Here is a 24,088-nt window from a genome sequence, read left to right as displayed (position 1 = left end):
CACACTTGCCCTTCTTTATTTCCCCAGTTCTCTCACCAAGGGAGTCTTGAGACTGGGGTGTCCCATGGGCTGGGGATACAGGGAGCTGGTGATTGACTTTGGGCACAAATGGCTCTGTAGCAAGCTGAATTGCTGCCAGCATAATCCAGGGTAAGGAAGGAAAAAGGACCTTTGCATAATATCCACAGGTGTTTTATTCAGCTGCACGGTGAGATGATCAGGTCCCAGACACATGCACATAGAGGGTCTGGCTTTCTTTCTGCAGGAGCCTGGGGGCCGACCCTGGTCTTGGGGCAGTACTAAGATAGGGGCCAATCAGGGAATAGGGAAGGAGTGGCTCAGGGACATAGGGACAGGGGAAAGAGCCAATGGGGTCTAACAGCTTTTTGAGGGAAGCTTCTTGTGTCTCCCTAGACCAGGGAATGCCCCCCTCCCCATGGTCTCCACAATTTCCCATTTTTTATATTATTAAGAAAGCTTCTCTGAAGGATCAATTGAATCAACACAAAATGACAAAAACAATTAAAAGTGCTCATAAGACAATTTTCAAAATGCAAGCAATTCTGAGTCCCCAGTGTCCAAGCAGATTTTCTTAGAGCTGGCAGGAGGGATGCGGGATTTTCTTAGTATGGTTTATCAGGAAACCAAGTCAGGAGAAGGTTCCTTCAGCAGGGACTGGTTCTCTGCCACGTGGGGCAGTGTTGTTGGCAGTAATTGGCTCTGTACAAGGTAGTGTAGGTGGTGGAGTGTCTGCTGGAAACCCCAAATAGAAATCATTAACTTTAAGAAAAAGATGGTTACTTTAGGGAAACTTTCATTTCTTTCTCTCCCACTCACCCTCCCTCTGGTATTATGAAGGAACTCTGCGGAAAGGGTTTAGTGGAGGGAGACCATGGAAGGGGGAAAAGGTGATAGGAATTTGTGGGAACATAAAAAAGGGGTAATAGGACAATGGAAATGCAAAGGGGAAAGTGGGAGGAGGACAGGGAGGCCACAGTAATTGGGGAAGGGTATTAGAAGAAGTGGGACTTACTGAACTGGAAGGTTCTTTCATTGTGGAGGTGGACTCTTGGAAGGAGGATGGCTCATCAGTGTTCTGTGCTCTTTCAGCTTTTAGACTGTTGCTGGGGCTTGGTTGTTGGTTTTGGATTTTATTTCCTTGGTAGGAGTGTGGAGGACTTCCATGACGTGGGTAATATTTCGCAGGTTTACAGTTTGGTGCATGTTTATTACCTTGCACTGGAATTCCACCAGGTCCTGTCACATCAGCTGCTTGGGGGCCTTTTCTTCCTTGTATTATATGAAATTCCACAATTTCTCTATCTCCTAGACTTGGAGGTATTTCTTGTGGTTGTTCTTTTTTATAGCAGTCTGATGAAAAAACTCATTTTCTTTGATATCATACCAGGTGATGAAACTGTGTTTTTTACATTGAACCATTTTACTGTCCCCAAAACATTCATGGCAAGGACTTTTTACCTCTGCCAGTGGGTTTGTGTTGGTGTTGCTGGTGCTGGATGTGCTGTTGATGTTGAGGTTGGTGCTTTGCTGTGTGGGGTTCATCATGCTCCCGGGGCTGGTTGCCACACTGAGACCTGGCTTTGTCTCAGGGGTCTCACTCAGCTGATGGCCACGGGCGCTGCTGGCAGAGGGCTTCAGCAGTGGTGCTGGCTCTGCAGGCAGGCAGGGGGTGGCGGTTTCGCTGCCAGGTCTGCAGTTCTGAGCCCTACCCCTGGCAGGGCTGCCTGCCTGCCGGTCTCACCCACCCACCCTCTGCCCCAGTGCTGTGGGCTGCTGTGACCTGGGCTCGGCTGCAGGTTTTCCGCGGAGGCAGCTGTTCAGTGTGAGCGGGGATGGCTCTCGCCACCCATGCCACATCTTGTGGTGCTATAGCAACTGAGTTAAACACATCCATTCTTTGTTTTCTGTCCTTTCCAAAAATGCAAGTGCCCGTGGGGTTTCTTTCCCCTTCGTTGTAAGAAACTGGTGCAGCTTTACATTGCTAATCAGACGCCACTCCTTTGACCTCCCCTCCCTCACTCCTGAGACTGTGGAAGCTGTTGGAGGAGATGTGTGGACTAGAGGGTGGAAGGGGAGACCCCATGGCCATTGCTGTGCGGTCTCTGCCATCTTGACCATGTGAATGCAACCACGCGGTTGTGGCCATGCAGTGACAGCAAACCTGGGCATCAGGAGTAAAGATGGAAGAGCTTGGAGAAGGGGTTTTCAGCTGGGGTTCTCCATTTTTTAACTGTACCTCAAGATTCTGAATGCATATCATCATCATATTAAAAAAAGGATAGAATTCTTTATGGACTTCTTCAGGTCTTAATTTTTCCCAAACTACTTCTAGAAAGTCATTGGTTAGGATTATGTTCCACGAAATATAAGTAAAATGTTTAAATAACCAGTGTACAAAACAACTTTAACTCCCCCTCTGCAAAACCAAAATCTTCTTGAAGAAAAGACTTTTTAAGGTGGAGGTGAGCTTCTTGTTCTGGTGAGTGAGTGTTGTTTCCATCTTAACCCAGTCTCTTCCCAACACCCAAGAGTAAAAGGAGGAAGGAACTAAAATTTCAAACTCAACACACTGGGGTAAGACAACAAAATTGTTGGGCTGGTGTAGTGCAGATATTTTCTAGGAGAAGAGGTCCCTGTTCGGGCGCCATTTGTAGTAGGCTGAATTGCTGCTAGCATACTCCAGGATAAGGAAGCAAAAAGGACCTTTGCATAATATCCACAGGTGTTTTATTCAGGCGTGTGGTGAGATGATCAGGTCCCAGACACATGCACATAGAGGGTCCGGCTTTCTTTCTGCAGGAGCCTGGGGGCTGACCCTGGTCTCGAGGCAGTACAAAGATGAGGGTCAATCAGGGAATAGGGAAGGAGTGGCTCAGGGACATAGGGACAGACATAGGAACAGGGGAAAGAGCCAATGGGGTCTAACAGCTTTTTGAGGGAAGTTTCTTGTGTCTCCCTAGACCAGGGAATGCTCCCCCAGGGGCTCCACATGTCTCTGTCTTGTCCTTTTCCTTCTTCCATGATGTGGACTGCAGTGGCTTGTCCCTTCTTGGGACATCCTGGGTGGAGGGGAGAGAAGAGCAGGAGTTCTGCAGTGGCTTAGCTGTGGTGTTGGAGTGTGTGGTGGAACTGGAGGAGAGTGGGGGCTGAGGGAGAGATGGGGAAATGCTCTTTTGGGCTTACTACATGGGCCCAACTGCTTTTCTCCCTCCTCCTTGCTGGATGCCCCTGAGGGGAGCCCAGGATGTGGACTGGCACCATGTGTCAGGGCAGTGCTTCCCTATGCTCTGTGCCATCAGCATTGGGATGCTGCTCAGTGTCAGGGGAGCTTGTTCAGGTGTCCCTGGGTGTCCCGAGCTCTCATCCCCAGGAGTGGGTAAAGATCACTAATAACTTGAAATTTTTATGTAAGGGATTGTTTGAGTACTTATATTTCCACAGTGAAGTAAAAGTAATGAACTTCACAAAGTTTAGTTGTATTCTTTTAAACTTCCCCTTATTCTCTCATATTGTTAAATACTTAATAATGGACACATCCTATAGAGTCTACATAGGATGTTAGCCATTTAATAAAAATAAAGCTTACACTTTTTTAGGTTAACCTGTAGATTTACTGTGTCAGTTATAAATTATATGAACAGAATATAACAATAATTGACAACATATAACAAATATTCATGAAACTCTATGCAGCCATAGAGACTAAAAGTAATTGAGGCTGAAGTCTGTTGGTTTGTTCAGCTGGAGGAGACTGAGGTCAGACCTCTCTGGAGGCTGCAGCTCCTCCCGAGGGGCAGCTCTGATCTCTGTGACCAGGGACAGGGCCCAAAGGAACGGCTGGAGCTGTGGCCAAGGACAGACTGGATGTTAGAAAAAGGTTCTTCTCCCAGAGGGATCACAAGTCTTCACCACTTCCTGGGCAGGGCGACACTGGTTATTGGGGTAACACACACTGTGGGAGGATGCCCATGCCTGGCTGGTTGGGGCAGGGCTGACACCCCAGCAGAGAGCCTTGTGGCACTCTGGGGCCTTTTCCAGGGCTCCTTTGTTGCCACACTTCTCTTCACAGAGGAAAGCAAGGCCCAATTCTTCCCAGGAAGCATGTCCAGAGATCTTCGTGGGACAGGTGGGAAAAGCCTCTAGGACCCTGCAGGACCCCAATGCTGGATGCTGCCGCCTGCTTTCCCCTGAGAGAAAGGTACTACCCCTTTCCTAAGTCTCCCTTGGCAGAGACCCGGTCTTTTCCGACCGTGTTTATCCCCCGAGCCTTGGAGGCAGGGGTGGGGGGAAACTCTTCTGGCAGACACTGCCTGATTGGGTGGGCTTTGACTTTGGGAAGACATGTCTGTGGACATGAGCACTCAATTTTCACGGGGAGAGAGATTCACTTTGGAATTCTGGGAGGTCACGCTTCGTGACCATGGAGTTCTTGTGCCCCAGCAAGAACTTTATGAGTTTTTTTGGCTGGGCCAAACGCCATGGGCTCCCCATGGGCATGAATTCCTCCTGGGACCCCCCAGTGTGGAATGCCCTGGGTGCTTATTTTCTGAGGCATTTCCAATGAACTCGGTAGCTGCCGACCTGGGAGCTGCTTTTCGCATTTGTGAGAGGGGACCACCTTTATTTCAAGAGCGTTTCTGACTTTGTGAGGGCCTCCAGCAGGGATGTGGGGGGATGTCTCCCCCTGCGTGGGGATCCACCTGCCCCGCCCTACCATGGCTGGTGGGAGAAGAGACTCTTCAAGGACAGTTGCCACCGCTGGCTTGTCCCCGCGCGCAGAGCAGGGAGAGGAGGTTCTGCCCAAGGTGTCGGTGGAGAGTTTGTCATCTGGAGCATGTGCAGGGGCCACCTCCTCTGCCCCTCCCAGGGCTGAGAGGGCTGCCTGCTGCTCCAGTGGTGGCATTGCTGCCCCTGCCGGCCCCACCCACCGTCCCACCTTCAGCACGGTCCATCATGGCTCCAACCGCAGTGGCCCTGCCCTTGCCTGCCATGCTGGCGGGAAATGTTGAAGCTAGGGACAATCCCCAACAACCCCCACCATCTCCCACTGGCCTGGCTCCTGTTCAGGAAGACACTGAGGACAGTGACCAGCCCACAGAACTTCCCCACATGCCTCCTGCAGCCCCACCTCCAGTGGCGGCTGCCTCAGTGCCTGCACCCAGACCGCCAACCCCTCCCTCAGTAGCAGAGCCCGCGCCGGAACTGCCCCACCTGGAACCAAGAGAGACTGCGGCAGGGCTTCCTTGCACGCTTTTGCCGCTCCTGCAGCCGATCCTGCTGCCCCCGCCACCCCCAGGTGCAGCTGCTGCGGCACCTGCAACCTGCCCAGCTTCCCTCCCGAGTTTTTCAGGCTCTCCCAAGGCTGCCCCTGTGGTGAGAGCTGGGACTGAGGAAAGGGACGCCAGCCTGTCCCCCAGGGGAGGCACGGCTCATTTGCTCACAGCCGGCGCCTCTCGGCTGAACACTTTGAAACTCAGTGTTTGCCTGGGACAGGGCATTGTTATAAATGATCAAATCAAGAGCCAAATTTATAAGAAAATTTAGCAAAGACTTATTAATTTGTCTGTGAGACCGAATTTCGGTTGTCAAAAACCACCACAGCCAAGGGGCAGTGTCGAGTCCGGGTTCGGCGCTGGGAGAACACATGGATCTGACCTCCGAATGTCAGAGTTTCCCCCTGTTCACGAATGCTGCTTCGCACAGCGAGTTCTTATACAGCTTATTCTGCCCGAGGCAGAGATGACCAAACATTCTTTGTGTCTCTTCACATGCATAGCTGTGCCTTTACATGTGCAAAGGTAGACAAAAATCCAGTCCAGGTGTCTGGATGTTGTCAGAGAACTTCGGGGAAGTCAGCCTTCACATGTATTAGGGTGGCGCTGTGGTAGATGTAATCATTGAGGCGATAATCACTCTTGAGTGGTCCCGGGACCCAGGGAAGCTGGTGATTATCGCCCTGGAAGCTTCTATTCTTACGTTATAGACCCTGATGTTATCTCAACGTAGTCCAGGAACTAGATGTATATGAATAAGACACTGCTCCCAGCCAGGGTGGTCAAAAGACATAGTTTGGATCTTACAATATTTTATACATTAATAGCATGAATTATCTGTACCATATACTACAGTATTTTTCACAGGCTGACTCTGGGTTGGTCAGGGGATTGTTACTGGGATTTGGGGGGCCTGGTTCCCCCCGTGTGCGCCAGCGGCGTGGAGGGTGTGGTTCCTGGAGGTACTGCTTCTGGTCCCAAGCTCCCAGGGGATGGGGATGGTGCCACTGATCAGAGGGCTGGGCAACACTTGTTTGTATTGTGGGGGAGAATGGCGCAGCAAGGGGTGGAGGGAACTTGTTTGCTCTGGGCAGATGGGACCCCGAGATCTGGGTGCCCCATCCCCGGGAAAGCTTCTCCTTCCCAGCCGCCAGCACCAGCGGTTCTGGGGGGAGAGGGAGAAGGCATTTGGCCACTCCTGTTGCTGAGACACTCACAGCATGGTGGGGGCTGTGAGAACAAAGACCCCGCCTCACGGGCCAGGTCTGGGCTGTTTGGCCCATCCCCCTGGCCCGGAGCCCCTGCCCAGCCCACTGCTGGGTTTGGTGGCTTTGGGTCACCTAACCGGGCCCGGGCCGCTGTCCCATGAGCTGGGTCTGGGGTCCTTGTCCACCCACCTGAACCAGGGCCAGGGGCTCAGCCCCACTCTGCCACGCAGGGTCCAAAACCCCTCTGCTGCTTTTGGTGTTTCTGAGAAAAAAAGAAAAAAAAAAGAAAGGTGGAAAAGGCTGACCTCTCATTTCCAGTCCAGAGTGCTGGAAAGCCATGAGTCAGACTTGGCCCAAGTGGTTGAATTATAGGCTGGGGCCATGGTTTTCCAGAGATTTTTTAGTACTTTTGGATTTCTAAAAGTTAATATTGATTTTCTTTAGCAATTCTCTATTTCAGGATTTGGCAGGTCTGTTTCAGAACCAGGACCTTCAGGAATGTCAAAGAGCAACATCTCCAGTGAATGAATGGACCATCTCCTGAAACGGAGCTGTTTGGACTTGAAACAATGAACTTTCTTTGCATAGTGGTTTGGGTTCCTGATATGGTAAACCTTGTGTTAGTGATATAATAGAAGTAAATATTCTACAGGTAAAGAATCTCCTTGATAATTCTATGTCAGCACTTGATTGAGGTTTCAATTGGCCATGGATAAGCCTCTCCAGATATGACTGTTCTCTCTTCTCCAAGGGCCCAGCAGAAGAATTACAAACGCAGCTCCTTTTTCTTTTTATTATAAGAAGAGGGGTGAGGTGTTGCCACATTTCTCTTCACAGAGACAAGCAAGGCACAATTCTTCCCAAGAATTTCTGAGATTCATATTCTCTGAACCTCAGAGAAAGGGAAAACACAATTCTTATAACTGGCAGTGCCTGTGTTGTGCCAAAGTAGAATGCAATATGGAGATTGCTTATCCAAAGTGAGGATGTTTTGTTTCCTTGGCCTATCAGGGCCAAGTGTGTGTGTGTGTCGGAACTGTCTGTGTTGAAGGTGTGAAGTGAGTGTGAAGTGAGTGAGTGAATGTTGCCAAAGAATCTCCTGACTGTCAGCCAACACAAACAGTCCTGACACACAAAAAGAGTGTTGGCTGACAGTCAGGAGATTCAGGGCAGTGTGAGCATTGTGTGCAGAGTGAGTGCTCGGCAGATTCAGTTTAGATGAAATGTATATGGAATAGTATAATAAAGTAATTAATTAGCCTTCTGATATCCTAGGAGTCCTCCTCATGAATCTCTCCCCATCATCGGTGTTATGAACAAAATTCGGGTAATATTTTTTTTGTGAGAAAAAGTTACAAAAAGCAGCCAGACCATGGGTAGCTGCTGAAGTTCTTCGTGTTTTGTTATTGTAATCACGAGTCGTTGTGGCTAATTGCTCCTTTTGTATCAGCAGAGCCTCGCCCGAGGCTAAGTTGTACCTTTCCCAGAAGGGTGGGAACTTTCCCGAACAGTAGAAGAGACCTGAGAAGGTGGGGGGGGCTATGCAAAGTGACTCCAAGACCACAATGCAGCATGGGTCCCCCGGTGTACGGAGAAAACCCCAAAACAACGAGCCACCTAAGAGTTGAGAGACTGGAGTGATGTCTAGACGTGAAGAGCCGAATGCTGAACCTGCAGAGATGCAAAACACCTTCAGAGCCTCTCGCCCTGACCAAGAGAGACGACCCCGGCGGTGAGACGAGGCTGACTGAGGCGGCAAAGGTACCATCTGACGGGATCAGCAGGCCCTAAAGGCTCCCACGAGGACGTGATCCCCAGCTCTGCCCCTTGTGGACAGAGCTGCGCATATCCTCCTCCTCTGAGTCGCCCGGGAAGACGACGGAGACTGCAGACCCGTCGAGTCACCCAATCCTGAGCTGATCACTTTTAATAAAGGCATTGAAAAAGGAGAAGAAGTCTCCTGGCCCTGTTTATTTCAGCTGGGGGCTCGTCCGGGATAGCCACGCCGCAAGAAGACTCAGGACTGGCCATCTTGGATCTTCAGAGGACAGCTGGCTACTAGGACCAGGGATCGGCTCAGGACAGCGACGCAGAGGAGCACCGGAGCACCGGACTGGTGAGAAACTCGGTGGCGGGAGTGGGAGACGTGCGCATGTGTGTATGAGTGAGACGAGGGCCGGCAGCCGGACCTTCGAAGCGAGTGGGACCCCTCAGTACTGCGTTTTCGGTTTTTCGCGAGAAACCCGGCCAGGAACAGGGGGAAGCGAGTGGACTCAGTGTGAGTGAAGCCGTCTCCCAAGGGGAAATAAAGGGCCCCCCCACTCCGGGCGTGCGGAGTGAATTACTGTGTATGAGTGGCACGCACCCCAAAGTCCTGACAGAGGGAGGTCAGGCACTTTTGTAAGTCTCGAGAAGGATTCGCGTAAGATTTGTCAGTCCCGAGAAGGATTCGGGTGTTTTCGCAAGCCCTGCAGGCAAAGTAAGTCCTGACAAAGGGAGTCAGGCACAAACCCCAGCAAAGGAGGCTGTGGTTTGCTTTTAAGTCCTGATATGGTGAAGCCTAAAAATTGGCGAGTTAGGCAAACTAAAAATCAGGCAGTTGTTTCTCCTGACTGAGGGAGTCAGGCACGACCCGGATTCTTGGCCAAGGCATCGTGTGTTCAAGTCCCGATAGATATAAGACCTGACGAAAGTTGGGCAATCAAGAGATTGGGCAGTTGTTTCAGTATAAAGTCCTGAGCATCAGGCAGAAATTTGAAGTTCAGTGGAGGAGGCTGAAGCTCCTCAAACAAGGTTTTTTTGAAATTACCGGTCAGTTGAGGCACCTTTGAGACTTTGTTATTGAGACCTGAAAAATGGGATGTTGTAGTAGTAAAAAGACCGGCAAGAGACTGAGAGACATACATCCCAATAGTCCCTTAGGAGAACTGTTAGAAAAATGGGATTCTATAGAGGCCACGGAGGGATTAGATAAAGTGAAAATGATCCATTATTGTATGGAAGTGTGGCCAGAATTAGAGGTGCAAGGAGGATGGCCTTGGTGTGGGACAAAGGATAAGTGGATGTGCCAACAATTAAATAATTATCTGACAGCTCGAGGAGATACTGATCCTGAGCAATTACTGTATATATCTTGCTGGGTAAAGAGCACTATTGGGGATGAAGGGGTGCGAATTTGTAAGGTACAGAGGAAGAAAGAGGGGAACGAAGGAGGGGATGATAGAACTAGTAAAAGATGGGACCCCCTGGATTATTTGCCTCCTTCTGCCCCTCCACCTTATAATCCTCTTCTACAAGCACCTCAAATGGCAGGTCCGGTTCCTCCCCTGGCTGCCCTCTCATTACCACCTGCTCAAATTCCTCCTTCTACCTCTTCAGCTTCCGCTATGGTAAACCCAGTATCTCCTCCAACCACTCCCTCACCGCCCCCTTCAGCTCCTCCAGATCCTTCTGCATCACCACAAGCGCCTACTCCACCTGCTGCATTCTCCACCCCTTCTCCAGCTCCGCTGAATATTCACTCAGGCTCTTCTCCCCCTCCTATTGCTGTCCCTTTACCTCCTCCTAGTTGGGACACAAATGCCTCCTCGCCTGATAAACAGCTATCATCAAATACACCTGCTGATGGGCAGGAAGTTCACGGTAACCCAGATATTCCTCAAAGTAGTTTGGCATTTGAAGATGGGCCGTACTGTAGCACCAGATCCAAGACCTCCAAGGCAGAGAGACTCTTTCCCCTCAGAGAGGTTCCTATGGGAGGAGTAGCGGGAGGTGTTGGCTTTGTGAATGCTCCCCTAACTGCTTCTGAGGTGAGAGGATTCAAGAAAGAGTTGGGGCATTTAGTGGAGGACCCAGTGGGCATAGCCAACCAAGTGGATCAATTTCTAGGTCCAAATATCTACACTTGGGGGGAGATGAATTGCATCCTGAGTATATTATTTTCCCCAGAAGAGGTCCAGATGATAAGGGCGGCTGGCATAAGAATATGGGAGAAAGATAACAGTCCAGGACCCCAGGTGCCATCAGGTGAACAGAAATTGCCACTAACGGAGCCCAGCTGGAACCCTAACCAGGAGGAGGGGAGGAAGGCCATGAGGGAATATAGATCTTTGATGATACGGGGGATCAAAGAGTCAGTTCCCAAAGGAACTAACACCCAATTGGCGTTTGAGGGTACACAGGAGAAGGATGAAGCTCCTGCTGCCTGGCTTAATCGCCTAAGGCGGAACTTCCAGTTGTACTCTAGAATAGACCCAGACACCCCAGAAGGTCAAATGCTGCTAAAAGTCCAATTTGTTACCAAATCTTGGCCTGATATAAGGAGAAAACTGGAGAAGATGGAAGATTGGCAAGAGAAGGACATAAATGAATTGTTAAAAGAGGCATTGAAGGTGTATTTAAGGAGGGAGGAAGAAAGAGCAAAGGCCAAGGCTAAGATCATGGTTGCTGTAGCTAGAGAAAGTGCAGGGTGGGCGGGTCCACCACCAGGAGGAGGCAAGGATAGGCCAGTACTGTCAGGTGCAAGAGGGATGGAGACACCTCAAGGCCCTTTGAGAGAGCGACATTGCTATTACTGTGGAGAGCCAGGACACGTCAGGAGGTTTTGTAGAAAGCTTAGTCTCGATGCGGCAGTAGCCAGGGAACAAGATAATTTAGGGAAGATCCTTAGAGGTGACGATTAGAGGGTCAGGGGCTTTACACTATAGGGGACCCGATGCAACATCTAGAAGAGCCCCTTGGTAAACTTTGAAGTGGGATCCCTAAATGAAGAATTTGAATTTTTGAGTAGATACAGGAGCAGATAAGTCCTGTCTCAACAAACTACTAAGAAGTATAGTATAGAATAGTGAAAAACATCTGAAGTTAGACAAAAAAACAGCTAGGTAGAAAGGATATCCAATACCACCAAAACTGGCCAGTAATACTTAACGTGTAATAAATTATGTGAAAGTAAAAGGTACCTTATTGTTGTCTTGTGTGTGTGAGAGTGAGTCACGAAGTCAGCCTCAACTTCCCGGGCAGGTGGGAAGGGGGCAGTGTAAGTGTGTGTATGTGTGACCTGCAAACCAGGCTTGTGTCCCCCGGGCGGGTGGGGGCTGTGGCCAAAGAGCGTGTGTGACCTGCAAACCAGACTAGTGCTCCCCAGGTGTGTGAGGGAGCCATAGCTGTAAGAGCGTGAGTGACACACAGACAGCCTCACAGGTGAATGTGCACCAGAGGCAACCAGAGTCAGGGCCCTTCCAAGAGGCCCAGGGATACTGAGACCTGTGGGCCAACCCCAGGGTGAGAGGGGGCTTCAGGGACCCGTGATTATCTAGGAATAATGATCCAGTTTGTGTCTTGAAGGTGTGAAGGAATGTGTGAGAGTGAATATAGACAAATTAGAATAGAGGTAATGTAGATTGTGCATTATAAGTTTTACCACATTACCTTAGAGGGAAGTGTATTGTGTAGAAGAATGGTGTAAGAAAAAAACCCAAAAATTTAAGTGTAAGAGGTTGAAAGAAATATTTAAGCTCTAAGTGAAAGTAAGAAACAGAAGCAAGAGATAAATAAGATCTTGAAAATAGAACAGAAAACCAGTGAATTAAATACACAGAGATATAAGAGAATAAAAATACTTTGGGAGTAAAGTTAGCTGAGAAATACAACTCCTTGCAAAATACAGAGTATGCAGAAGTTGATGAGAGAAACATGCAAGCTATGGAAAAAGAAATTAACCAATAACATTAGACAGAGAAACTGAGTTTTGATAAAATCATTAAATAGCAGACCATTAATGCCTGTGTTTGAAAGCCCGTTTCAGGTACTCTTCATTACTAATTCGACTGTGCAGACCAAAAGGAAAAAGGTTGGACTCACATCACTCTCACCCCCTGGCATTGGACCAGGATTCAACATAAGGTTTTTTCTCCCTCTGGCATCCTGGCATTGGACCAGGATTCAACATCAGGGTTTTTTTTTTCCTCTGGCATTGGGCCAGAGTCCACACCACTCACCCCCGGGCACTGGATAAGGATTCATCTGCTTCACAAGTTAAATCACCTGAGTATACTGTGGTAAAAGGACCAAAGGATTTAAAGTTGACTCTCAGAAGGAAGAGTCAAAAAGACTGAACTGTGTGGGAAAAATTGGTATCAGAGTTCTAATATTGCTTAAAATGTTTCAAAACTGTTTTGTGTAAACTATGTGGGTAAAAAGTTTAAGACTGTAAATAAGTAATTCTGGTTGAGTTCCCCAATTTATTTCTAAAGACTCCAGGTTAATCCTCTACAGAGCACTCCCCTGGGAGGGGAAACCAAAATTGGTAGGGAACAGACCAAGAGGGGTTTAACCAGAGAAGCGGGTAGAAGGGACTCTAAAGAGCTTGGAAGCTTTTCCTCAGTAAAATTCCCCAAGAGGCAAGGCCGGGTGGGCAAGCTCTGCAAGATGACCCATACCGGACTCTTGGGAAGGGTAGTACTGATGGCTCTGATTGCTGGTGGTGCTCTGGGAAGCCCAGCTGAGCGGTGCAGTGAATGCTACCAACTTCTCTGTGCGGAGGAAGTGAGCTCCTTGTCGAGAGTCCACATCAGTTCTGACCCTGATCGTGTTAACCCCTCCCAATTGGTCCTTTATCAGAAAAATAAGAGAGTGTATTGGAGAGCATACAATATTGCCACTTTCGGGCAGCCACTCCTAGGAGAGTGTACTATAGGGGAAGCCTGGTTGTGCTTTGAATGTGATGCTGCTGAAACGAGCTCAGCAGATCTAGTAAAAAGTAAAGAAATGGTGAAAATGGTAAGAAAAATTGTTTGTTACAAGTATTTATATAAGTGTACTGGAAAGGAGATCAACCCCTTTTGGAACACATTTCAGGGGAGCCCAAAATCCCTAAGTTTGATCTCATCTGGCAACTGCATTGCTAGAGCGATAAAACCAATTCTCTTATTACCCAAAGAAACTGGATCAAGTTTGGGAGTTCCTATATATAATGATTTGGGAGAAAATAAACAGAACCGGGAAAGTGAAATAGAAATTGAGAAAATCCAAAATTGTAAAAGCCAAATTGAGATCCCAATATCTATGTTAAACAAATTAATCTGGCTCCAGGCAGTATTAAAAATAAAGAATTCAATTATTAGGAACATTTCAAACGAAATAAAAAAATTGGCATGTGTAAATAATGAAGAACAAACTCCTACACTTGATTCCAGTGGGTAGGAGAACCTGGAGATTTTCAAAAAGGATGTATGGGAAAAGGTAGTTTTTCTCACTGTGTGTGTACTTGGAAGATTGCTTTTTTTACTATGCTTAGTTATCTGTCTTAGTAGAATAGTACTTGCCGTGCAGACCAACCTGAAGAAACCAAAGAAAGTAACAAGGTTAAGTAACCAGGATTACCAAAGTGCACAAGAGATTTATAGTAGATTCAAAACAAAAAAAAAATTTGTGAGTTGATGCGAGCTTAGAATTTAAGCTCGATCAAAGAAAAAGAGGGGGGACTGTTATGAACAAAATTCGGGTAATATTTTTTTTGTGAGAAAAAGTTACAAAAAGCAGCCAGACCACGGGTAGCTGCTGAAGTTCTTCGTGTTTTGTTATTGTAATCACGAGTCGTTGTGGCTAATCGCTCCTTTTGTATCAGCAGAGCCTCGCCCGAGGCTAAGTTGTACCTTTCCCAGAAGGGTGGGAACTTTCCCGAACAGTAGAAGAGACCTGAGAAGGTGGGGGGGGCTATGCAAAGTGACTCCAAGACCACAATGCAGCATGGGTCCCCCGGTGTACGGAGAAAACCCCAAAACAACGAGCCACCTAAGAGTTGAGAGACTGGAGTGATGTCTAGACGTGAAGAGCCGAATGCTGAACCTGCAGAGATGCAAAACACCTTCAGAGCCTCTCGCCCTGACCAAGAGAGACGACCCCGGCGGTGAGACGAGGCTGACTGAGGCGGCAAAGGTACCATCTGACGGGATCAGCAGGCCCTAAAGGCTCCCACGAGGACGTGATCCCCAGCTCTGCCCCTTGTGGACAGAGCTGCGCATATCCTCCTCCTCTGAGTCGTCCGGGAAGACGACGGAGACTGCAGACCCGTCGAGTCACCCAATCCTGAGCTGATCACTTTTAATAAAGGCATTGAAAAAGGAGAAGAAGTCTCCTGGCCCTGTTTATTTCAATCGGAGTTAACTTTGATCTACAATACTCCTTCGTCCACCAAAGCCCCTCTGAGGATGGGACACAATGCACAAGGACAGGCACAACAGGCTGTGACACCAGGGTCCTGTATTCCCAGCCCAAACAACTGTCCCCATGGCACATGTGGGTACACACAGAGGAGACAGGGGGACCCCACATTACTCAGCTTTCCGCAGACAGCCTGGAGCTCTCCAGCCGAGCCAGAATGTGGAGGATTTTATTAAGAGTTGGTTAGCTGAGAAAGGCCATACTGACATAATGCCACTGGTTAAGCTGAAAGAGGGAGGTCAGCAGTCTCTGATTCAGTGACTGCTGACAGGCGAGAATGCCGGATGGCCTTGCTGCAACATGAGGAAAGGGAGGTGAGATTAGTCCTGAATATCTGCAGAATGTAACAGAAGAATAAGCACAAGAATGTAGAAGTAGGTGTAGTTGCTGATATGTAACTAACCAATCCTGAGCTCAACTTTTGCAATATGTATGAAGCTTATTAAGAACTATATTTAACCCGCCATATTCGGTCAATAAATCGGACTTGGATGAACCAACTGGTGTCTGGGTCTCCTTCCTCCGACACCAGAAGATCATGCTGCCAATGCCACACCATTGTCCCAAGCACCTGGCCCCATCCTGCTGTGCAGAGTAGCCACCTCCACACATCATCTGACTGGCAGGTCTTTAATTGCCTTTGGGGTGATCCCTACAGTTCCTTAGTCATAGTACATTTCCTGTCCATCCAAACCATATCCCACCCTGCATTCCTCTTCACCTGCTAAAGCTTTGGTCAGGCTGACAAGTGCCAGGGATCTCTGGAGAGTCCCCAGGTGGCTCCCACGGTGCCAGTGCTCGTGCCAGTGCTCTTGGGCCCTGGTGCAGGTGCCAGTGCTGCTCTGTGGGCTGGTGATGGTGCTGCTAAAGGGTCCAGTGGCACCACGGCTCCTAAACCTGGCACCGTTCACCACATCCCCCACTCAGCCTGAACTGCTGCTGTCCATCCCTGCTCGCTCTGCTCCTCCTCCTCACACCGTGAGGATCCCGACTGGGCTCCAGCAGCGCGATGGGATGATGGTGTAATGGATGGCTCTGCTCGGGGGCTGATGGTGTGGCACCCACACCCACTTCCTGGACAGCTCCTTCACATCTGTTCCCACCAACATGCTGCCCTCTTCCTGGAAAACATCCCAGTCTCCTCCAGGGCAGCCCGGGCTCCTCCTGGGAACTCCACAGCTGGGGTTTCTGCGTGCTGCCCATCACCCACCTTGTTCCTCCAGCCACCACAGGAGATCCATGGTAAGATGCTCTGCTCCTGGACCATGTCACAGGTCCTGTTGTTGGAGCCGGCAGTGCCATGCAGCTGCCGAGGGCTCCGTCTCCAAGAGAGCTCCTGGAGACACCCCGGGCCCCTCCCAAACTAGTCAGACTCTCTCAAGCTCCCCAAGGCCAACCCAGTTCCCTCAAGAGCCCCATTTGAAAGTCAGCCCTCATCTAGGCAGTGCCAGTGAGGTCCCATAAAGCACCCTGGGAGCTACCAAGTGTCCCACATTGTCCCCAAGGGCCAGCTGGGTTCCCAGGAGTTCTCCTGAATAACCTGGACAAAGCCCAGCCCCTCTCCCATCTAAGTAACTGCCAACACTCAAGGGCCATGCCTCAGCCACAGCTTGAGGACTGGAAGCATCCTGCAGGATGTGCCCGAAAGCCTGTGCAGAGTCCTGCCCAGCCCCAATGCACAACAAGGACACCTTCCCCAGCACACAAGCAAGGGCCTTGGCATCAGCAGACACAGCCCTGGTTGTGTGTCCCCAGCTCCACTACATCTCTTCCCCGAAAAAACCAGCGAGACCAGCTCAGCATTTTTTGCTTTTATCTTGGTCAACAGTGGTATCTCCACAATGCCGTGTCCTCAGTTTGTGCTCATTTTCTGCCAAAAAGACACAGGGGGGGCATGGTAAGACCCTCAGTGGGGCAAGAACAGCCCCTGTGTGTGGGAGAGGCAGAGGAAGAGGCACCCACCTCGCTGATCCAGTCGATGTAGGCGGACACCCGGGTGAAGACTGTCGGCTTCTTTTTCGTGTTGCAGCCCAGGCCGGAGCCGAAGCTGACGATGCCCTCGACCTCCCAGATCCCATCGTCGCGCTGGCAGTTCAGGGGGCCCCCAGAATCACCCTGTGCCGAGAGACAGGGAGACACTCCGTGCCATTGCTCCTGGACACCCTGCCAACACTCCCCTCATCCCTGCCAGCCATCCACCAGCATGGCTGCATCCCCTCTCCTCCCAGTGCCCATGGTACCACATCATTGGGGCTCCCACCGCATGCAGTGCCCACACTCACGTTGCATCCAGAGACGATGCCATCGCCGCCGGCACATACCATGTTTTCATCCACATAGCTGCCCCACCAGTCCCACTTGGAGCAGGTCTCATAGTCCACCACGGGCAGCAGAGCCTGCTGCAGGGCATCAGCCAGGGGCCCATTGGCTGCAATGAGAGACAAAGCTTGTACCTCACACCCTCTGCCTGCATCCCCTTTCTGGAGACTCTCCCAGGTACATCCCACTTACTCCTGATGCGTCCCCAGCCGGTGACATAGCAGGGGAAGTTGTTGGGCAGGATCTTGCCAGCAGCCGGCAAGCAGGCGGCACGGACGGTGTCAGTCTCCTGCACCTCCTCTGCCAGCTTGATCAGGGCAATGTCGTTGCTACAGGGGGACATCAGCCATGGTCCCTGTCCATGGGAACAAGGCTCCATGGCCAGGGGAAAAAGGCACCATGGCCACACCACCCAAGACCCAGCCCTGATGCATCCCATCCCTTACATGATGAGGTAGGAATCCCAATCCTCATGGACAATTGTCTTCTCCACACCAACAGCCACAGAACCAGGCTCGTCATCCTCTGACAGGTCCTGCTTGCCCAGCACTACACGATAGGTCATGTAAGAGCTGCCAGGGAGAGAGAGAGTGTCAATCCCTACAAATATCTCATCCTGCTTGTACAGATGGCCCCCAACACCCACCTGATGCAGTGGGCAGCTGTCAGCACCCACTGGGGGGCAATGAGGGTCCCGCCACAAGTGTGGCTCCATGATCCAGCGCTCCTGTACTGCAGTGAGATCTGCGAGGGCAGAGGCACAGGGTCAGAGCAGGAACGTCCCCATCCCTGTCCCCATCCCTGTCCCCATCCCTGTCCCTGTGCCCCTCACCTGCCATGGCCAGCTGTGGGCTACAGCGTCTTCACCGCCCACCACGCGGGAGCTCAGCTGTGGTGGCACGGCCGGCTGACCACATCCGTAGGCTGTGTGACACCCGGCAAAGGGACATCAGAGGCTGCCTGTGCCCGTGCCCAGGGCCAGGGCAGGCGCCACGGTCCTGTTCCCCCCCTGCCCTGACCCTTCCCCATGCCCTGCACCTACCGTAGCCCAGCAGCACGACGAGACAGACGGCTCCCAGCATGGTTGTGTGGAGAAAAGGTGCTGTGGTGGGGCCACTCACCCCTCTTATAGTGTCTGCACTGCTGGGGACCTTGGAGTGTCCCTGCCTGCTGCTGACATATGGGGACTGTCCCACGCTCTAGGCACAGGGGCTCCTCAGCCGCATTGCCTGTTCTTATCACACTCATGGTCCTGCCTGGGAATGGCCACATCTGCCCCTCATGGTGCTGGCACCATGCTGGGACATGGTGGGGACACCTGGCTCTGCTCTGGGAACGGGCAGAGTCCCTGCTGTGGCACAGGGTCACTCCCTCCTGGGCCATCCTCCCACCCATGATGCTGTCAGTGAGGTGCTGGGCAGCCCTGTTGCCTCCCAGCCCTGAGCAGTGACTTCCCCAGGACAGTCTCTGCCCCCAGCTGTAAGAGCTGAAATGAGGGATGTGTGACTCCAGGTGGCTCTCCAAATTGCAGTTTATTACATCCAAGAAGTTACAGCAGTCCAGGGTCGTGGGTGACAGAGCTGTGCTTACAGCTGTCAGCTCCAGCTGCATGCAGGCATGGTGACCCTTTGGTTCTAGTTACAATCAATTATATACTTTTCTTTGCTGTGTGTCTTAGTGCAGTAGAACCAATCTATACCTTTTCTTTTACCTGTAGCCTATCATAACTGCTGTTATTACCAGATTCATGTTACTATTCTCCAATCATTAAAAGCTAGTACGTTACAGTTTAAGCTAGAATTTGTTTTCAGTTTTCTTCCAGTGGAAAATTCTGAGACCTTTTTTCTACTGGCAAGACTGGCAGATTTGTTTGCATGTGCTATGTTTCAGCTTGGTAAATTCATCTTCTTTTTTGAGGTGGGTTTATCCATTGTCTAAGTCACAAAACCTCTTTCCATCTCGACATAACTTTTGCCTTCTTTGTTGTCCAGCTGAACTGGATCAGTAATTGTCAATTTACACATCTATTATTCTTCTATATCCAAATTTCTTTCATTTGTATTCCTTCTATAGATTCTACATTCAAAAATCTTTCTGCCACACATACATATCTGTCAGACTTCCTTTTCAAACTTTCATCCTTCCTAACACGCAGCTCCTCAGTCCCCCAGACATAAGGTGCTCCCTTTCCTGAAATGCTCATCACTGGGGATTTCTGAGTCCCTGTCAGTGCTTGTTGACCTTGTGTACCCATCCTTGGCATGTCTGGGTGCTTGTTCCTGGCTGCTGCCTTGGCTGTGGCATCATCGTGGGTGCTGGTGGAACATTCTGTGCTCAGGAAAGCCTGGGGGTGAGTGGCTGTGCCATGTATGACTGCCAATTGCATGCATGGGGATTTGGGTGGCTTTTGCTTTTCTTTATGTTGCCATTTTAGATTGTTGTGATTATGGTCTGAAGATAACTGTAGAAGTTTATTTGTGGGGGGTCTTTTTGTATTTCTGTATCTTTGATTGGTGGTGGGTGCCCCAGGGCAGTAGTAGAGGCCAATGCCCACATGTGGCTGGAGAAGAGCACCTGGACAGGTGTGGCTACTTCTGCCAGAGGAGCCAGGGCCAGCCAAGAGCCCCAAGGGGGTCCAGAAGGAGGCAGAATGTGGCTGGAATGGCCTTGCCTCTGCCCAAGGTTTTCCAAGAACTCAGTGGCACATGTGTCTCCTTCCCCACAGCCCGGTGGTGTGAGAATCTGGGTTGCCTTGTTCTGTGTTGCTACTTCTGCACAGAGCACCTCTGTGTACCGGTGGTGCTGGTGCTGATCCCATCTCCCCTGGACCTGTTTTCCTTTAGGAAAGGTGACCCTGCACTCTCCCCCTTTATTTATTTCCCCAGTTCTCTTGCCAACGGAGCCTTGGGACTGGGCTGTCACATAGACTGGGGTTGCAGGGAGCTGGTGCTTGAGTTTGGGCAGAGGTGGCTCCATCTTGTCTTTTTCCTTCTTCCATGATGTGGACTGCCGTGGCTTGTCCCTTCCTGGGACATCCTTGGTGGAGGTGAGAGCAGAGCAGGAGCATTGCAGTGGCTCAGCTGTAGTGTCGAGGTGTGTGGTGGAGCTGGAGGAGAGTCGGGGCTGAGGGAGAGATGGGGAAATGCTCTTTTGGGCTTACTCCATGGGCCCCACTGCTCCTCTTCCTCCTCCTTGTTTTTCAGTGCTGGATACCTGTCTTGGACTGAAAAGACAGGTGTCTGCTAAGGAAGGCAGGAGCCTCCCCTGGAATGGAAAATGTAAACCCCCTCCCTCTGAGGTGTTAATTCTGATATTTAAAAGGCTCTTAGACGAAGATATGGGAATAGGAATAACAGTTCTTTACTAGGAAAACTAAGAAAATGCAAATGTAATAGCACAAACAAATAAATTATGGACAGAGTCAGAACAGGCCCTGAAACGCTGTGGGTCAGACTGTTGGCAGCAGTCCCATTCCATGGTGGCTCAGCCCTCCTACAGTGCCAGGGGTGGTTCTGCTGGAGCAGGGATCCTGTAGAAGGGTGGAGTTTTCCTCTGAAGGTCCAGGGCTGCTGGAGATGGGCCTGGGCTCCCTCAGGGAATGCATTGGACAGACAGCTGCTCCTCTGGGAATGCAGTGGGAAAAAGCTACCCTGGTGTTCCAAATGTCCAATTCTATCCATGTAGGAATGCTTGGCTCCTCCCTCTGGGCAGAGCGTCTCACAATGGGATGATGGAATTTTATCAGTCATGTGGTGAGACTCAATGGCCCACTAACAGAAGCTATCTCTCCAGAGGGAGGATTGGTTGTGGTGTAGAAGAGATAAATAAAACTTCCCATTTAACAGAAGTGAACTGTTCCACAGATAGGAATAGAATACACCCACCCATTTCCAGCCTAAGGCATTACTCACTCCTTATTCTATTACTATCTGCATCATACCCAAATAAATAAGCACTGCTCAATGAAATCTTACACACAGTTCTCACTTAAAACTAGGTTTCCCTGTGGTACACAATGGGTTTCTCCATTTTTCTGCAGTACCCACCAAATGTAACCCGGTCCTTGATCAAAAAAATCCTATGGATGTGTTTGTCTTTGCCTGAGGTGGGATTAATCCAAACAGTCTTTCCTAAAATACCTTTCATATGTACCACAGGGACATTTTCTCCATCCACTGTATGCAAGGGTTCAGACTGGACAGGACCAGCTCGATTGATGGACCCTTGGGTATTGACAATCCAGGTCACTTTTGCTAAGTCCTTTCCCCAATTTCTAAAGGTTTTTCCCCCAAGTGTAGCAGTTACAGGCTTGCAAGGCCTCCCTGGTGGTCAGTTGCCTAAAATAAGAAATGCCTAGTCATGATGAGTGGACCAAGAAACCCCTATTCCATCTTCGGACCCTTGTTATCTCTCTGTAAGACCATAGGGACCCTTTCTGTTGGACTGTTTCTCAAAACCCGCATACCCCGTATAACCCCTACTTCTGCCCAGTTTGGCAGAAGAGCTGTCCCTGTCACCCTTAGTAGAAGCTGCCAATAAAGCTTATTATAAAAATCTGTGGAACTTCATACAACTTTTCTCTCATCCCTGCATCTGCTGAGGCACTTAGCAAGCAAAGAGCTGAAATTATTAAAGGGCTGAATTCATCAAAGAGCTGATCTCACTCAAAGAGCTGAGCTGCTTGCTGAGATTGCCTGTGGCTGGGAGCCTGCCTGAGGCACCTGGACAGGATGTACTCAGCGGTACTCCTCTATCCAGGACACCAACGACTGCTGGGGTCAGACAGACACCAAAAACCCCTAGCCCTTATAGCCAAGTGCCCTCAGGGTAGTCTTAAGCAGTCCATTGTTCTGTTCAGCTTTCCTGGCAGCTGGTGCATGATAAGGGACATATCCATTCAATACCACATTCTCTGGCCCAGGTGTTTATAAGGCCATTCATGAAATGGGTTCTATTGCCAGACTCAATTCTCTCAGGGATGCCATGTCTCCACAGGACTTGCTTTTCAAGGCCCAGGATGGTGTTCCTGGCAGTGGTGTGAGGCACAGGGTGGTTTCCAACCATCCAGTGGTGGCTTCCACCATGGTCAGCACATAGTGCTTGCCTTGGTGTGTCTGGGGCAGTGGGATGTAGTCAATCTGCCAGGCCTCCCCATACTTGTACTTGGACCACCGCCCACCCTACCATAGGGGCTTCACTCGCTTGGCCTGCTTGATGGCAGCACATGTCTCACAGTCATGGAGTACCTGAGAAACAGTGTCCATGGTTAGATCCACCCCTCGGTCCCATGCCCACTTGTAGGTGGCATCTCTGCCCTGATGACCCGCAGCATCATGGACCCATCGAGCTAGGAATTCGCCCTTATGATCATACTCAGCCAATGTCATAGATAAGAATCTGTCTAAATCTGTCTTCGACACCTCTATCTTTGCAGTCTGGTCTACCTTCTTGTTGTTCCAGTGTTCCTCATTAGCCCAACTCTTGGGGACATGGGCATCTATGTGGTGGACTTTCACAGGTAGCTACTCTACCTGAGTGACGATGTCTTTTCACTCATCAGCAGTCCAGATTGGTTTCCTCTAGGCTGCCAGTGTGCCTTTTTTTCACCTTTCCAGCCAGCCCCACAGAGCATTGGCTACCATCCACAAATCAGTGTAAAGGTTGAGCTTTGGTCACTTCTCCCTTTCAGCAATGTCCACGGCCAGTTAAACGGACTTGAGTTCAGCAAGTAGTCTTGATCCACCTTCTCCTGTGGTAGCTTGTGCAACCTGTCCTGTGGGGCTCCATACAGCTGCTTTCCACTTCTGGTTCATCCCTATGATGCGACAGGAATCATCAGTGAAAAGAGTGTAGTGTGTTTACTCAGCTGGTGGTTGGTTGTATGGTGGAGTTTCTTCAGCATGTGCCACTTGGTCTTGTTCCTCTTCCTCAGTGAGACCAAAGTTTTCACCTTCCGGACAGTTTGTAATTATCTCTAAAATCCCAGGGCGATTCAGGTTTCCAACATGGGTGTGATGAGGGCAATCCATGTGGCGTCAGTGGCATGGTGGGTAGTGGGAACCTTTCCTTTAAACATCCACCCCAGCACTGGTAGTCAGGGTGCCAGGAGGTGTTGTGCTATCATGCCAATCACCTCTGAGGCCCCTTGAACTCCTTCATAGGCAGCCAAGATTTCCTTCTCTGTTGGGGTGTAGTTGGCTTCGGAGCCTCTGTAACTTCAGCTCCAGAACCCCTGTGGTTGGCCTTGAGTCTCCCCAGGCACCTTCTGCCAAAGGCTCCAGGACAAGCCATTGTTCCCAGCCGCAGAGTAGAGCACATTCTTCATCTCTAGTTCCATTGTGACTGGGCCAAAGGCTACCGAATGAGCGGTCTTCTGCTTGATCTGGGCAAAGGCTTGTTGCTCTTCAGGGCCCCAGTTGAAATTGTTCTTCTTGTGGGTGACTGGCTAGAGAGAGCTCACAATCTGGCTGTACTCGAGGATGTGCATTCTCCAAAAACCTGAGGCACCTAGGAAAGCTTGTGTTTCCTTCTTGCTGGTTGGTGGACACATCGCGGTAATTTTGTTGATGACCTCAGTGGGAATCTGATGCCGTCTATCTTGCCTCTTTGCTTCCAGGCAGTGGCTCTCTAGGGCAGATCTGTTGATTTTACTCTTCTTGATGGTGAAGTCAACTTCTAGGAGAATCTGGATGTTTGTCTTTTCTTCCTCAAATACTTCCATTGCTGTGTTCCCCCACACAATGATGTCATTGAGGTACTGCAGGTGTTCTGGAGCTTCACCCTTTTCCAGAGCAGCCTTGATCAGTCCATGGCTGTGGACATAAGGGGTCTAGAAGGGGTCTGGAATTAAGAAGCAACTCAATATGAGGTATATATCTTGTTCAATTTATTACTGCTTGATATGTTCTTTTATTTTTGTCCATGCAGCTTTAGCTTACATTTTATTGGTTACGAATATCTGCTCATGCGGCTTTACTAATGCTATGATTGGTGCAAGCCAGCTGTTCATGCTTCTGCTTACTTCTGCAATAGTTCTGCCTTGCG

General features: G+C 50.0%; 2 protein-coding genes across 2 annotated transcripts in view; one reads left to right on the top strand and one right to left on the bottom strand.

The window, feature by feature from the left end:
- The window catches only part of CASP9 (caspase 9), a 39,653-nt gene extending 22,852 nt beyond the window's left edge, over window positions 1–16,801 (top strand). Inside the window, exon 12 of the transcript XR_008484223.1 lies at window positions 16,760–16,801. The gene's annotated coding sequence lies outside the window, so the exon portion shown is untranslated. The remainder of the gene's footprint in view (window positions 1–16,759) is intronic.
- On the bottom strand, window positions 16,578–18,126 carry LOC128949618 (chymotrypsin-C-like). Its single transcript, XM_054294510.1, has 8 exons — window positions 18,087–18,126; window positions 17,877–17,968; window positions 17,691–17,788; window positions 17,491–17,616; window positions 17,237–17,373; window positions 17,008–17,153; window positions 16,688–16,840; window positions 16,578–16,595 (listed from the first exon to the last, which is right to left on the bottom strand). The coding sequence occupies exons 1-8, from the start codon at window positions 18,124–18,126 to the stop codon at window positions 16,578–16,580; spliced, it is 810 nt and encodes a 269-aa protein (XP_054150485.1).
- Between the last annotated feature and the right edge of the window lie 5,962 nt (window positions 18,127–24,088).

Source organism: Melozone crissalis, unplaced genomic scaffold, assembly GCF_028551555.1.
Source record: "Melozone crissalis strain CALT ecotype California unplaced genomic scaffold, PUWL_Pcris_2 ptg000251l_1, whole genome shotgun sequence".
Lineage (NCBI taxonomy): Eukaryota > Metazoa > Chordata > Aves > Passeriformes > Passerellidae > Melozone > Melozone crissalis.
The sequence above is the reverse complement of the archived record's forward strand: the minus strand, read 5'-3'. Positions and strand labels throughout refer to the sequence as shown.

Coding starts and splice junctions, on each gene's coding strand:
- LOC128949618 (XM_054294510.1), bottom strand. CDS start 18,126: ATGCTGGGAGCCGTCTGTCTCGTCGTGCTGCTGGGCTACG. Junction 17,374..17,490: donor TGGGATTCCTACCTCATCAT/GTAAGGGATGGG, acceptor GTCCCCCTGTAG/CAACGACATTGCCCTGATCA. Junction 17,154..17,236: donor CGGCTGGGGACGCATCAGGA/GTAAGTGGGATG, acceptor CTCTCATTGCAG/CCAATGGGCCCCTGGCTGAT.